At 32.6% G+C, this 13,995-nt stretch overlaps 1 protein-coding gene across 3 annotated transcripts in view; it reads right to left on the bottom strand.

Moving 5' to 3' along the window:
* Positions 1-13,995, bottom strand: part of LOC133201508 (synaptotagmin-7-like) — a 95,039-nt gene that overhangs the window by 23,305 nt on the left and 57,739 nt on the right. For all 3 annotated transcript variants that reach the window (XM_061337304.1, XM_061337305.1, XM_061337306.1), the window contains one exon: positions 1,249-1,405. In XM_061337304.1, the coding sequence (XP_061193288.1) occupies positions 1,249-1,405 (157 nt within the window). The remainder of the gene's footprint in view (positions 1-1,248; positions 1,406-13,995) is intronic.

Genomic DNA, 13,995 nt, shown 5'->3' with positions numbered 1-13,995 from the left:
TTCTCAATTAACAGCCAGAGTACAAATTAATCACAGAATTACTTATATGCAAATGCTTCTAATACATCAAACATTTAATAGAATTTTTATAGGCGCAAATTTATGAATCCCAAACAGAAACAGTGACCTTCTGCTTACAATTTTTTTTTCCAATAATTATCACAATATTCTCAAAGTTGACAGAATTGTTTAAAATCATGCCATACTTTAAATACACCATAAAGGGCGAAATCTGAAAAAAAAAATCCCTGCAGGAGACTTTTTTCGACAAAAAGAGTTACCTTTCTTAGCAGAGGGGCAATCCGGAGGAAGGGTACTAGGATTTATGGTGAGAGCACAGTAATTCTTAATTTAGAGCTTAACTGTTACATGTGTTCTTAAATCAGGTTTTAGATTTCTGATATAAGCTGGTCCATCTATTTTTAATGTCTCCAAGGATGGAAACATCGATACGACCATTTATACTCCTGCAGGACCGGAACCTTAAGTAAGCTGGATAACTATGGATCTACCGTGCTTGTGTATGATAATCTTAGCGTGTATATTCTCATTACAGCCATCCATAAGGAATAGTTTATGTGACCATTGGAACATTCATTTAAATATATAGTCATTGCTTTTGTCATAGAAACGCTAGGGTATAACACCAAGGCAAAATTTAATCTTTAAATGGGAAAAAAGTATTAAGCAAACGTAAAAAAAAATGTAGTAATCAGCAATGCACGACTTCAGAATATTATTGTATGAGTATAGATGGGTCACATATCGTAAATCAACTAGGGGAAAAAATCGAAAATCGAAGAATTAACACCTGGCCACTAAAAAGTATCAACCACCAGAATCATAAGGCAGTCTTAGAATTAAGTCTAAATTTTAGTCATTCATAAAAAAAAACTATTTATCAGAAACCGGATTCTTAAAAATTAAAAAAAAATAATACTAACATTTAAAGGAAACAAAGCTTAATAACTATTCAAATTTTATGGGATTTGATACTGAAAATTTAAAACAATTTACAAAATTTGACTTCAGTCTAAAACTGCTTAAGGATCCTAGGATACTGGAAGTTATAGCCCCCCCCCCCCCCCAAAAAAAAAGTAAAATTCATACAAAAGATAAATACCTCAAACTTATTTTATTCATGACATATATATTCAAGGAATTTTGTTTACATTAATTTTCCTTTCTTATCACCTTATAATATAGAGAATTTATATAGAGTTGACATGATCAAATGTGTCCACTTACCCTGTGGGTTGGTGTCCCTCCCATGGCCTGATAGTTCAGTGGTCCCGCCTCCGTGCCATTCCTTATCCCCAGACTCTCGTTAAGGGACGTGTGAGCGTTGGGGGACGGCTGTACCTGTTCTGTTACCACTGGATTCCGACTGCTGGGACGTTCAAATCTAAAAAACGACAGAAGAATACCGAAACATGAGGAGCACATCGGACAGTTTTCGTTCTCCATTAGTTTCATACCGGCCATGCCTACTGCGTTTAGTTCAGCACACTAGCTCATTATATTGTGCTTTCTTTGGTTTTGATTTCCACAATATTTACGTCTGAGTTTAAAATATGTTGTAAAGAAATCCACAGTATTGGTTTGTTTTGTCTTCCTAGATCTTATCGGTTTTAACAACGAACAATAGTTAAAAGTTCCAAACTTTGAAAACAGTTTTCTGATAAAGATCGTACATAACTTTCACATTATCAGCAAAATTCCAAACTTTTAACGACGGAAATTGCACGTTAACCATAAATGATACATAAACTCCCCAATGGGTTTCGGTTTTTCACCATTTAACACACATAACATTGGATCATAGACGCATTACATCTGATAACACATATACCATCACTGATTTATGACATCGCTCAACAAAATCAAAGTTCGGTCTCACGCACAAAACATCAATATTATTAATACACCACGGGAACAAAAAAATTACTCTAGAAGTAATCCCTCCAATAAACAACAATAGGATGTTCTCCGAGTCCTATAGCAAGCTAATCCATTACACTAAAACATTACAATGGACTTTTTAGAGCAGTGCTTCATAAGGACGGATCGCTTTATATGTACGCCTTATGCAAAAACCACCTGTCCTTTAGAACACACGGTAAAATCACCATAAATATTGATACAGAACCGAATAGTGCGATTAAGATGATTCCCCGACACAATACACCATTAGTAACTGAGAGATCAATCCGTTTTTATGCGTTACTGTTGTATGAGCCTAACTGGAGACACCGGAAATCTCCGGATAAATCCGTGTAATCGTCTTGTCGTACTCAGTTTTATGGTTTTTAATCTATGCTGTACTTTTTATTCTTCAACATGACAAATTAGAACATTCCTTAAACTTTTCAAAGAAAAGAATTCAATTAAAGTCCAGCTAGAGAGAATGGTTCGTTGATTTTGTAGTTTCAGCTCACATTAATGTTTTTTCCCCATTTCTTTTTTTATAAAAATGTTTTTCAAAAAAAAAAAAAAAATAATAATAATTCCCACGAATTTAAATAATCTCCTTAGCTCTTCAATAGAAAGTTAGGATTATAATTATGTGACACTTTTTTCATCAGATATAAAAACACATCACCAGTTCCGTTTTGTACAGCTATCTCGTCTCCATTCAAAACTTCCATGCAGCATTTGGCAGCAATTGAAATCACTTATCTGAGTTATCTCAAGATATTCCAAATACGTCAGGTCACGATAATCTAGCTAATTCAATATATCTGTTATGTCCAATTCTACAAGAACGCGTTTCCTATGAAGGCAAGCACTTAAATTGTCAGAATAGTATATCATAACAGTAGTCTATCCAGTTAACTCGGTAATAACAGAGCGGAAACCGGAATGTAATTTGACACACTGTAGGTATTTGGGGAATAGATCCAGGAATTACTTAGTATCCGTGCGTCCTTTCACGATTTAATATATGACCAATGGTGAGGGTTTTTTTTTCACGACTAATTAAAACATGTAATTAAATATTCTTTATTGATGCAATAGAACTATTCACAATCACTTAATTTGGCGCCCAAAAAAGTTAAATTTTAGATCTCACCTCCCTAGAACATAGAATATCAAGATTTGAAACTTTGATAAAAAAAAAGAAAAGAAATCTCAGCTGTGATAAACAGTCACAGTCAACATCTCGCGAGAATAACGTTTATGATGCCAAACGACAAGAAGCCTCGATCTGAGGACATGGCAGCTCTCTGTCCTCTGTAACGTCCCCATTACGCGGTATTATTTGATAATTCTTTGTCATATCGGGGCGTTTTACAGCAAAACTGGTCAATATTTGCCTGACTGCTGTCGCTGTCGGCGAGTTTATAAGCATCGTCACTACAAAAACCAATTAGAGTGCTAAATCTCTACAGCTTTTGCCGATTGCACTGGGATGTACATAGAACTCATTCATTAGACAGATATTATTCGTGGTCGAATATATGATGAACATATGATGATGTTTAACGTCAATATCGAATATTAGACATTTTACAAATCAGTGTGCGAAATTAATGAAGTATGCATAACAAACGAGTCTTTAACAAAATCAGAAGTATTAAGTGAATTTTTAAATAAAAGTTGTTTCCGTTTTTCTAGGGCTTTTTGGAGTGGTGGTTGTTATATATATATATATATATATATATATATATATATATATATATATATATATATATATATATATATATATATATATATATATATATATATATATATATATATTGTTTTATTTATTTTATTGTTTTCTCTTTTATTAAATATAAGAATAAGCACAATGTAACATTTAGTTGTAGTACAGTTGTTTTTCATTTAAAAATTAACTATCTTTTTCTAATTTATTTCTTTTTATTAATTAATTAATTTATATTTGGAGGGGGGGGGGGTATGTATTGATAAAGCAATCTGAGCACGTTTGTTAAACGTTGAAAGCGTTCATAAAAAAACATACCACGTGTTACAATAGGCCTATCATCTCAAAATTAAATAAATAAAGGGAAAAAAAACAAAGCCACTTCGGAAAGAATATTAACCTTGAAGCTAATACTTGAAGCACCATCATATTAAATCAATAAGCTACAAGTTCGTGCGAAGGATTTCCAAAACAAATTCTTTGAACCCCCCCCCCCCCCAATAATAATAATCAGTTATCATCATTAAGGGGGCACAACCGTAAACTAGCTTTGTTTTCTATTGTATAGTATATATTGGTAAAATAATTGGGGAGACAGCCCTGTCTTCTACGTGTACACATCACGCCATATATCTACGCAAAAGGACCTTTTACGTGACTGAAGTGAGGTAGGCCACATACATGTAAGTCATGTGCCTAATTAGTACATGTAGGTTCATCAAGCTACCGACTCAAGAAATGCTCGAAAAAATCAAAATGTTAAGCTACAAGATTTAAGCTACATGTCTGCCAAGTTATACTGAAATCAGGCCAAAACTGTAGGAGGAGTAGCGTTTTAAAGAAGTTTCTCGGAAATTTCTTTTATAAGAAAACATGGCAATATCATTCATCAAATTCAAAAACCGATGCATAGAATTATGTATCTTTAATAGTATAGTCTACTTGTATGCCAAGTTATATTGAAATCAGACCAAAACTGTAGGAGGAGAAGCATTTTGAAAAATTGTTTACAGACAGACGGACAGACAAACAGCTAGACGGACGGACGACGGACACCTTACTATCGCATAAGTTCTTGAAGTCTCTGACCAGTAGAGCTAATTCCAAGAAATCCTAAAACTTCATCGGCATGTAGAACATACATATAGTTAAACTAAATATGGTCATGCATTTTTATAATAAAGCTTAATGCTGTTCAACAAGTTGAATCTGTTACTTGTATCATTCAGCATGGCTTTTTACACAATAAGCTGAAGGTTGACTCAACACATACACCACGCTGCGGAAATTGAAAGCCAATTTGTCTTTGTGATTACCCGAGAGACTGCAGACCTTTAAGCGACCTTTCGATGATAGACAAGGAGCCTTATTACACACAGAGATTGGAGATGGTATGTAAATATGCATACACCAACAACGTATTCCTGTGTTGATTTTTTGGCGATAAGAGAACCAAATATGAGAAATAGGTCTTGAACTCGATAATTATAAATCAAAAAGCTAAGTTAATTATTCACCCTAATGTTTTGGAGAATTCCAGTAAGGCCAAACTTCTTCAGATCAATTACAATCAATGATGTATAAACTGTGCCCTATTACGCACAAGGTATAGACTAATTTTGTATAATAAAATTAATTTCTGTCAAAATACATTAGGACACGATTATGTTACAACTGGATTTTTATTCTATTGACCTAAAAAAAGAGAGAGAAATATATATATAATAGCATCTATTTGTGTATACAAAATAGATGCCTTTATTTTACGAGAAAAGTATATTTGCAGGGACCTATACTTGTATATAGGTCCCTTATACATTGTCTTTTAAGAGTCGGGCTTGGATGATACAGCAAGTGTTGTATATATAAAGGGTCGGGTTTGTTCTTCACATTCCTTTCTGCTGAACCTTTCAAAGGTAAAGACGCATAACAAATGCCTGCAAAATATGCTAATGCTAGTGTAAACTAAGCTAATAAGCTTACTCCTGGTGACAGTGATATATACTTTAGCGCTGTAATATATATAGTACAAGTTTGAGATTTGAAATATTTTGATATTTGAAGTCTGAGATGTTTGATCTATAAAGTATGAGATATTTGATATATTATGTAATATGCATGTAACCAAGTGTATTTAACTGTAATATAACCAAGTGTACTTAACTGTAATATAACCAGGTGAACTTAACTGTAATATAACCAGATGTACTCAACTGTAATATAACCAGGTGTACTTAACTGTAATATAACCAAGTGAAATTTCACTGTAATATAACCACATGTACGTAACTATAATATAACCAGGTGTACTTAACTGTAAAATAACCAACTGTACTGAACTGTAATATAACCAGGTGTACTTAACTGTAAATAATTAGGTGTACTTAACTGTAATATAACCAGGTGTACTTAACTGTAATATAACCAGGTGTAAATAACTGTAATATAACCAGGTGAACTTAACTGTAATATAACCAAGTGTACTTCACTGTATAATAACCAGGTGAACTTAACTGTAATGTAACCAGGTGTACTCAACTGTAATATAACCAGGTGAACTTAACGCAATAAACCAGATGTACTCAACTGTAATATAAACAGGTGTACTTATCTGTAATAAAACCAGGTGTACTTCGCTGTAATATAACCAGATGTACTTAACTGTAATATAACCAGATGTACTCAACTGTAATATAGCCAGATGTTCTTATCTTTAATATAACCAGATGTACTTCACTGTAATATAACCAGATGTACTCAACTGCAATATAATCAGATGAACTTCACTGTAATATAACCAGATGTACTCAACTGCAATATAACCAGATGAACTTAACTGTAATATAACCAGGTGTACTTTACTGTAATATAACCAGGTGAACTTAACTGTAATATAACCAGGTGACCTTAACTGTAATATAACCAGGTGTACTCAACTGCAATATAACCAGATGAACTTCACTGTAATATAACCAGATGTACTCAACTGCAATATAACCAGATGAACTTAACTGTAATATAACCAGATGTACTCAACTGTAATATAACCAGGTGTACTTAACTGTAACACAATCAGGTGAACTTAACTGTAATATAACCAGGTGTACTTCACTGTAAAATAACCAGGTGAACTTAACTGTAATATAACCAGGTGAAGTTAAATGTAATATAACCAGGTGTACTTAACTGTAATATAACCAGGTGAAATTAACTGTAATATAACCAGGTGAACTTAACTGTAATATAACCAGGTGTACTCAACTGCAATATAACAAGATGAACTTCACTGTAATATAACCAGATGTACTCAACTGCAATATAACCAGATGAACTTAACTGTAATATAACCAGATGTACTCATCTGTAATATAACCAGGTGAACTTAACTGTAATATAACCAGGTGTACTGAACTGTAATATAACCAGGTGAACTTAACTGTAATATAACCAGATGTACTCAACTGTAATATAACAAGATGTACTCAACTGCAATATAACCAGATGTATTCAACTGTAACATAACCAAGTGTACTTAACTGTAATATAACCAGGTGTACTTAACTGTAATATAACCAGGTGGACTTAACTGTAATATAACCAGGTGTACTTAACTATAAAATAACCAGGAAAACTTAACTGCAATATAACCAGGTGAACTTAAATGTAATATAACCAGGTGTACTTAACTATAAAATAACCAGGTAAACTTAACTGTAATATAACCAGGTGAACTTAAATGTAATATAACCAGGTGTAGTTAACTGTAATATAACCAGGTGAAATTAACTGTAATATAACCAGGTGAAATTAATTGTAATATAACCAGGTGAACTTAACTGTAATATTACCAGGTGTAGTTAACTATAATATAACCAGGTGTACTGAACTGTAATATAACCAGGTGTACTGAACTGTAATATAACCAGGTGAAATTAATTGTAATATAACCAGGTGAACTTAACTGTAATATAACCAGGTGTACTTAACTGTAATACAACCAGGTGAACTTAACTGTAATATAACCAGGTAACTTAAATGTAATATAACCAGGTGTACTTAACTGTAATATAACCAGGTGAAATTAACTGTAATATAACCAGGTGAAATTAATTGTAATATAACCAGGTGAACTTAACTGTAATATAACCAGGTGTACTGAACTGTAACATAACCAGGTGTACTGAACTGTAATATAACCAGGTGTACTGAACTGTAATATAACCAGGTGAAATTAATTGTAATATAACCAGGTGAACTTAACTGTAATATAACCAGGTGTACTTAACTGTAAAATAACCAGGTGAACTTCACTGTAATATAACCAAGTGAACTTTAATGTAATATAACCAGGTGTACTTAACTGTAATATAACCAGGTGAAATTAACTGTAATATAACCAGGTGAAATTAATTGTAATATAACCAGGTGAACTTAACTGTAATATAACCAGGTGTAGTTAACTATAATATAACCAGGTGTACTGAACTGTAATAAAACCAGGTGTACTGAACTGTAATATAACCAGGTGAACTTAACTGTAATATAACCAGGTGAAATTAATTGTAATATAACCAGGTGAACTTAACTGTAATATAACCAGGTGTATTTAACTGTAATATAACCAGGTGTACTTAACTGTAATATAACCAGGTGAAATTAACTGTAATATAACCAGGTGAAATTAATTGTAATATAACCAGGTGAACTTAACTATAATATAACCAGGTGTAGTTAACTATAATATAACCAGGTGTACTGAACTGTAATATAACCAGGTGTACTGAACTGTAATATAACCAGGTGAACTTAACTGTATCATAACCAGATGCACTTAACTGTATCATAACCTTGTGTACATTAGGTCTATTTTAATAAAGTGGATACAACCTATATACAATAATCAACTAAGCCCATAAAGTTGTCCATATTCCTGTTGACTAGTCACATTCAAATTTGGAAATCTTGGCTGTTTTTATATATTTATCTACTAATAAAAGAATTCAAATCTAAATTTCTCAGACCTTGCATAATTTTTAATCTATAATTTCGGCGTTTTGACAGAGAGAAAACACAAAAAATACCAACATTTGGAGCCTTAAAAGATGTTTATATTTCGGTATTTTATGAACTCTTATTAAATTTGGAATATTAATACTGGCCAGAATTCAAAGCTCGTATCTTGCTCATCTACGAATTTACATGACCAAGGCATTCACAGTTTGTGCAGACCTTTTCTCTAACCTGAAGCTGATGGAAACCTAAGATTATCATTTCTCGACTGACTATACCTACAACAAACGGAAATTATTCTAGCGTTCCTTTTTTCCCATTTGAAGACAGAATAGAGAGGAATAGTACAGCTGATAGGTTCGTCATCTACTCTCAATTTGTAACTTTTCCAGACTGACTATATTCCTTATACAGGGCATGGTTTATAAGGTTTATCGACTAGACGAATGGGTCAACCAATAGTCCTAAGAAATTAACCTTAATAACCAACAATGAAATCAAATACAATAACACTTTGTTAAGATGCCGCTCTGTATGGCAGCTTAATCATTAGAAACCAATATCCAAGTCTATAACAAAGCATTTTTCTATGGACCTTGATTTTTCATTGTGAATACTAGTAAAATGAAAACCAGTAAAATACCTATCAGCATTTACATTACATCAATATTTCAAAAGGCTACTCAATCGATTTTTATTATAACTCAAACTTATTAATTTTTATTTTTCATACTAGACTTTGACCCGTGCGTGCACGGTTGACATTGTTATGAGTGCATTCATGTGCATATCGGACATTTACCAAGGGTATCCTAAGTAGGAAAGTAGGAACTTGAAAGTACTTATTGCTGTAATAATGAAGCCTTTTCATGGGGGTGGGGAGGGGGGTTACAACTCTTTTTGGATCATACAATATCATTTCCAGTTTTTAATTGAAGTCATACAATGTAATCAGAAACATTTTAAAACAAATCTTTTTGATGTAATTATTCAAAGCATATTTTTTTTTCAAAATATTTAGTAAAGTCTGAGTTTACCAAACTTTAAAGTTTACTGACCTTGACCGATTTTATTTTGGAACAGCCAATGAGAATTTGGGAGTGGATCTTGAACTGAATATGGGAATTTTTCTTACTTCATACGTAAATAATGCAGCAAAAATAAAATACATACCTCATAAACATTTATATATCTGTTTAGTGATAACAAAAGTTAATCTTCTGCAGTATTAAACGTTTTCAATCAAAAGTCATTACATCACATGAGAACAGTCATGGCTGCTGAAGAAGACAACTTGTTTTCACGCTGGTGTATTTTTTCTTTTGGCGATTTAATTAAACGTTAGTTTGTTTGCTACGATTGAATATAATTCATTTCATCAATGAATAAATATTCTTTATGATCTTAATTTTGTCCCACCTCATAGTTTTGAGATTTACTATGCATGGATTATATTTTACAAATCTTAGGCGTCGGAACTGGGGGGGGGGGGGGCTGGCTTAGCCCCCCCCCCACACTTTTTTTTGCAAAGATAGACATAGTATAGGTATTGAAAATTGGGGCTTACCTTTTTTCGTTGGTTTAGCCCCTCCACTTTCATTTAGCCACCCCACTTTCAATTTGCTTCCGACGCCTATTCAAATGATCGATATTTTAGCAGCATTGATAGAATAAACTTGTACGGGCCGCAAGGGCTGACTTCAGACTACCTATTAAGCGTAGTTACCACGACAACCTTTACATATTTAGAAGAACAGGCTGTCCCTTCTATATAACGTCAGGGTCAGAGGTCATGTATTTACATAACAAAGCTATAAGCCTACAATAATGCTATTAATTTCACTACACCCTCGTAAGAAATATAATGTGAATTTTTTTGCATGGAATCAAATATTTCTTTGCCCATAGTTTCTGTTTCATGTTTACCGCGTTATAAATCTCAGCAGTGAAGGTAATAGTAAACATGGCGAACAAATTCAAGTTGCAATCATTTAGACACATTTCAAATTGAAAATATCGTTTATATTGACGTTATTTGATTATTTCGATTTATTTCAAAGTTAAGAAATGAAAATAATGTTATTGTAATTTTTGGCGGAAAAAGAATGCCTACTTCACTAAAATGTGATTCTAGCTGGAGTTGTAAGGTAACGGGATGTTTCGCATGGTTCGCGCTGCGATGTTTCGCACCGATTCCGTTTCGCGCTGAGATGGTTCGCCCCACATTGTTGTACAAATATGTGCTAGCCTACTGAAGTTCGTTTAACAAAATTTTAGATTTTAAACATGTTATATGGTGTAAATTTTGATATTTTTTGAAACATTTTTTTTAATTCAAGAAGATCATATTTGTAGCAGAGACATAATTATTTATGTCTGTGTTTGAAGTATACACAGCATATAATTATGTATGTATAATTATGTATTATTTTAACACCATGCTAATTATAATACCGCCATCTAATTAAGTAATTATATTGCTGGTTTGACTACCAACACGTCCATTAATAAATTCTCACCTTTCGATCTTCAACTAATTACAATTTAATCCTCATGGAATATTTGATGAACACGATCCGTAATCTTTGGCAGTGCATACATGTATTATTAAGTCATGCATTTGAACACACAACATCTATATATGTATATCTTATAATTGATAAAAAAAAATTTAAAATGGATAAAAATATCATTGAATATTTAAAATAAATCGTGAGATGTTTCGCACCTAAATCGGCGCGAATCATCCAGGCGCGAAACATCTCAGTGCGAAACAGAATCAGCGCGAAACATCCCGGATTCAGTTGTAACACCCCCCCCCCCTTCCCCTCAAAAAAGCATAAAAGAAAGGAAGGATAAAATAAAATCGGGTAGTTACATTAATATTGCTCCTACGATCATGAGGTTTTTGCCTCCGTTGAGATGGCCAGAGACGTAAATAACAATAACATATAATAAATGTGTCTCCGAGATGGCGAATGATTACCAACGTGGCCACAATATCACATTTGCATGGATAAACTCAGAAACGATAATACAAATATGTGTAAATTTTCATTGGAAATTTGCTATATATTCTGTTTATATATATTTATGATTTCTTATTAGAGAAATTATAAAATAACAAATATATATCTACTAAGTACATTTGTCTTCTCTGATTTGAACACCGTGATTTAGCGTGAATATAATGCGCACGCGCAAGATTGTAAAATCCAAAAAATCCAGATGATTTCCGGAATTTTTTGAGGAATTTTCGTTGATTATTAATTAGCAAAGCTTAATTGAGAAAAAATAGAAACAAATTGGTAATCTTCAAGTACCAATGATGTTTAAAATATATAAAACAATAGACAGTACTCTTCCGATTTATCGGTATTAAAGGCCAAAAATTCGAGTCTATTATTTTAATATAGTAGTATAGATACACAGTGCACAGGAATCGTGTAAGTAAATCATTGGACTCTTGACAAAAATCTTTACCAAAGACTCTTTATTCATTTCAGTCGAGAGATAAAAAAATAAATAAAATATTTGGTCCTCAAACTTCCAAATATCAAATTTTTTTTTTAGGAAATAAGAAGAGAAGAGGGGGAAGGGGGTATTAAGATTTGATTCAAATGACTCTTGTTCTAGTTTACCATGTATGAAAATCTGAACAAATTATTTCTAGTACTCTCAGTCGTAAATCTTTTTTATCAAATGGGCTCCAAAACCAAGTATCTTGTGACAGATCAACCATATATTATTTACTATCACTGAGGTCCAATAAATAGTTATGTCTCCTGCTTCGATATATAACTTTTCATTAGGAATCCTTTTACGTCGTCACAGACAGCTATTCAACCTTAAGTTTGATGAATCAGCGTCTTCTCGATTGAAGGGCACATGTCTTAGAAAATGCTCTAGGGCCTTCAGGGTCACCTGATTAGCATGGTTTTCTTAACATATAACCAACATAGACTGAGGGGACTCTAAATTTATGAAAAAATCATTTTGGTTGTTTTTGGTAAAAATATCTTCCTTCGTTTTTACATTGCAATATAGCAAAATCTGTAAGTTATCAGTTATTTTAATAAATTTACTGCAACCCTCATACGTGAAACGGGAACCAGGTTTTTATAACAGTTTTGGTAAAATTTTGGAAGTTCAATATGCTTCTAATTTTCATTACGTCACTGACAGCATTCAACGGAAAATCACGATTAATAATGGATTCCGTTCCAAAGCAGTAATCAAATATTAATTGATAATATTTTAAAACGTAAGTGAAACTAAATCGTTCCCTCATTGATCTGCAGTTTGAAGGCCAAAGTATCAATGAATTTTGAAATATAATGGTAAAAAAGTTATGACGTTGGTACAGTGGGACAGACTATAAATGATAATCATTCATTTTCATGATATATAAATATGTTAGAAATAAAGATTTTAAAAGATAAAATGACTTTCCAATATATGATCAACTAAGTCCCATCTTACAAGTAGATACACTTAAGAATCCTCATCCAGGAATCATATTTCTTGGTACAGGGCTAATTTTCTGCTAACAGATTGTACGTTTAATGTGTAAAAGTAAGGAAAATTTCTGAAGACTGCGTTATTTTTTATGGTTTTGGCCACATCCTTCATGTCTTATGAGGACAAAAGCCATATAACTCAAAATCTTGTTCTCTTTCATCATACTTACTCCTCCATTGCACCTGATCCCACCTCTTATATTTTCAAGTGACCATGTTCGCTCTACTCTCAATCTTTATTACTTCACTGGACTTTAGAGTATGCTATCTGTTTGTTATCTTGATATTTCACTCATATGTGCTACATAAAAAAATTGATTTTAATTGATTCGCCCATTTTTAGATCAAGCATTTTTTTTTTCAAAATTTTTCAACTAATTAAGAACGGTCGAAATCGGATGACAACAAATCACCTAATTTACAAAGCTGACCAAAAAGTTGATTTGAAAAAAAAAGAGAATCAATTGCAAGAAATAAATCAAGTCCAAAGACCTAGGCGAAGCACATGCTTGGAAAGTATGCATATCAAATGATATAATTATTCATTCTTATATCAAAAGAATAATTATCTTATATCAAAATATCATTCAATCAAAGGAAAATCGTGTTGTAAGTTATTAACTGCAGAGAGATGACAAAGGTCAAAGGTTAAACAATTACGCATGTAACTGAATAAAGAAGTTTCTATTCAGCAAAACTACTGTAAAATGTAACTCTCTCTCTCTCTCTCTCTCTCTCTCTCTCTCTCTCTCTTGATGATCAAATTAGAGTTCTGAGTATCTTTAGGAACAATAGTTAACAGGGCAGAAAAGAGGG

The sequence above is a fragment of the Saccostrea echinata genome, unplaced genomic scaffold (assembly GCF_033153115.1).
Source record: "Saccostrea echinata isolate AGI-Se365-2 ecotype Australia unplaced genomic scaffold, CSIRO_AGI_Sech_v1 ptg000044l, whole genome shotgun sequence".
In the NCBI taxonomy this organism is placed as follows: Eukaryota; Metazoa; Mollusca; class Bivalvia; order Ostreida; family Ostreidae; genus Saccostrea; species Saccostrea echinata.
The sequence above is the reverse complement of the archived record's forward strand: the minus strand, read 5'-3'. Positions and strand labels throughout refer to the sequence as shown.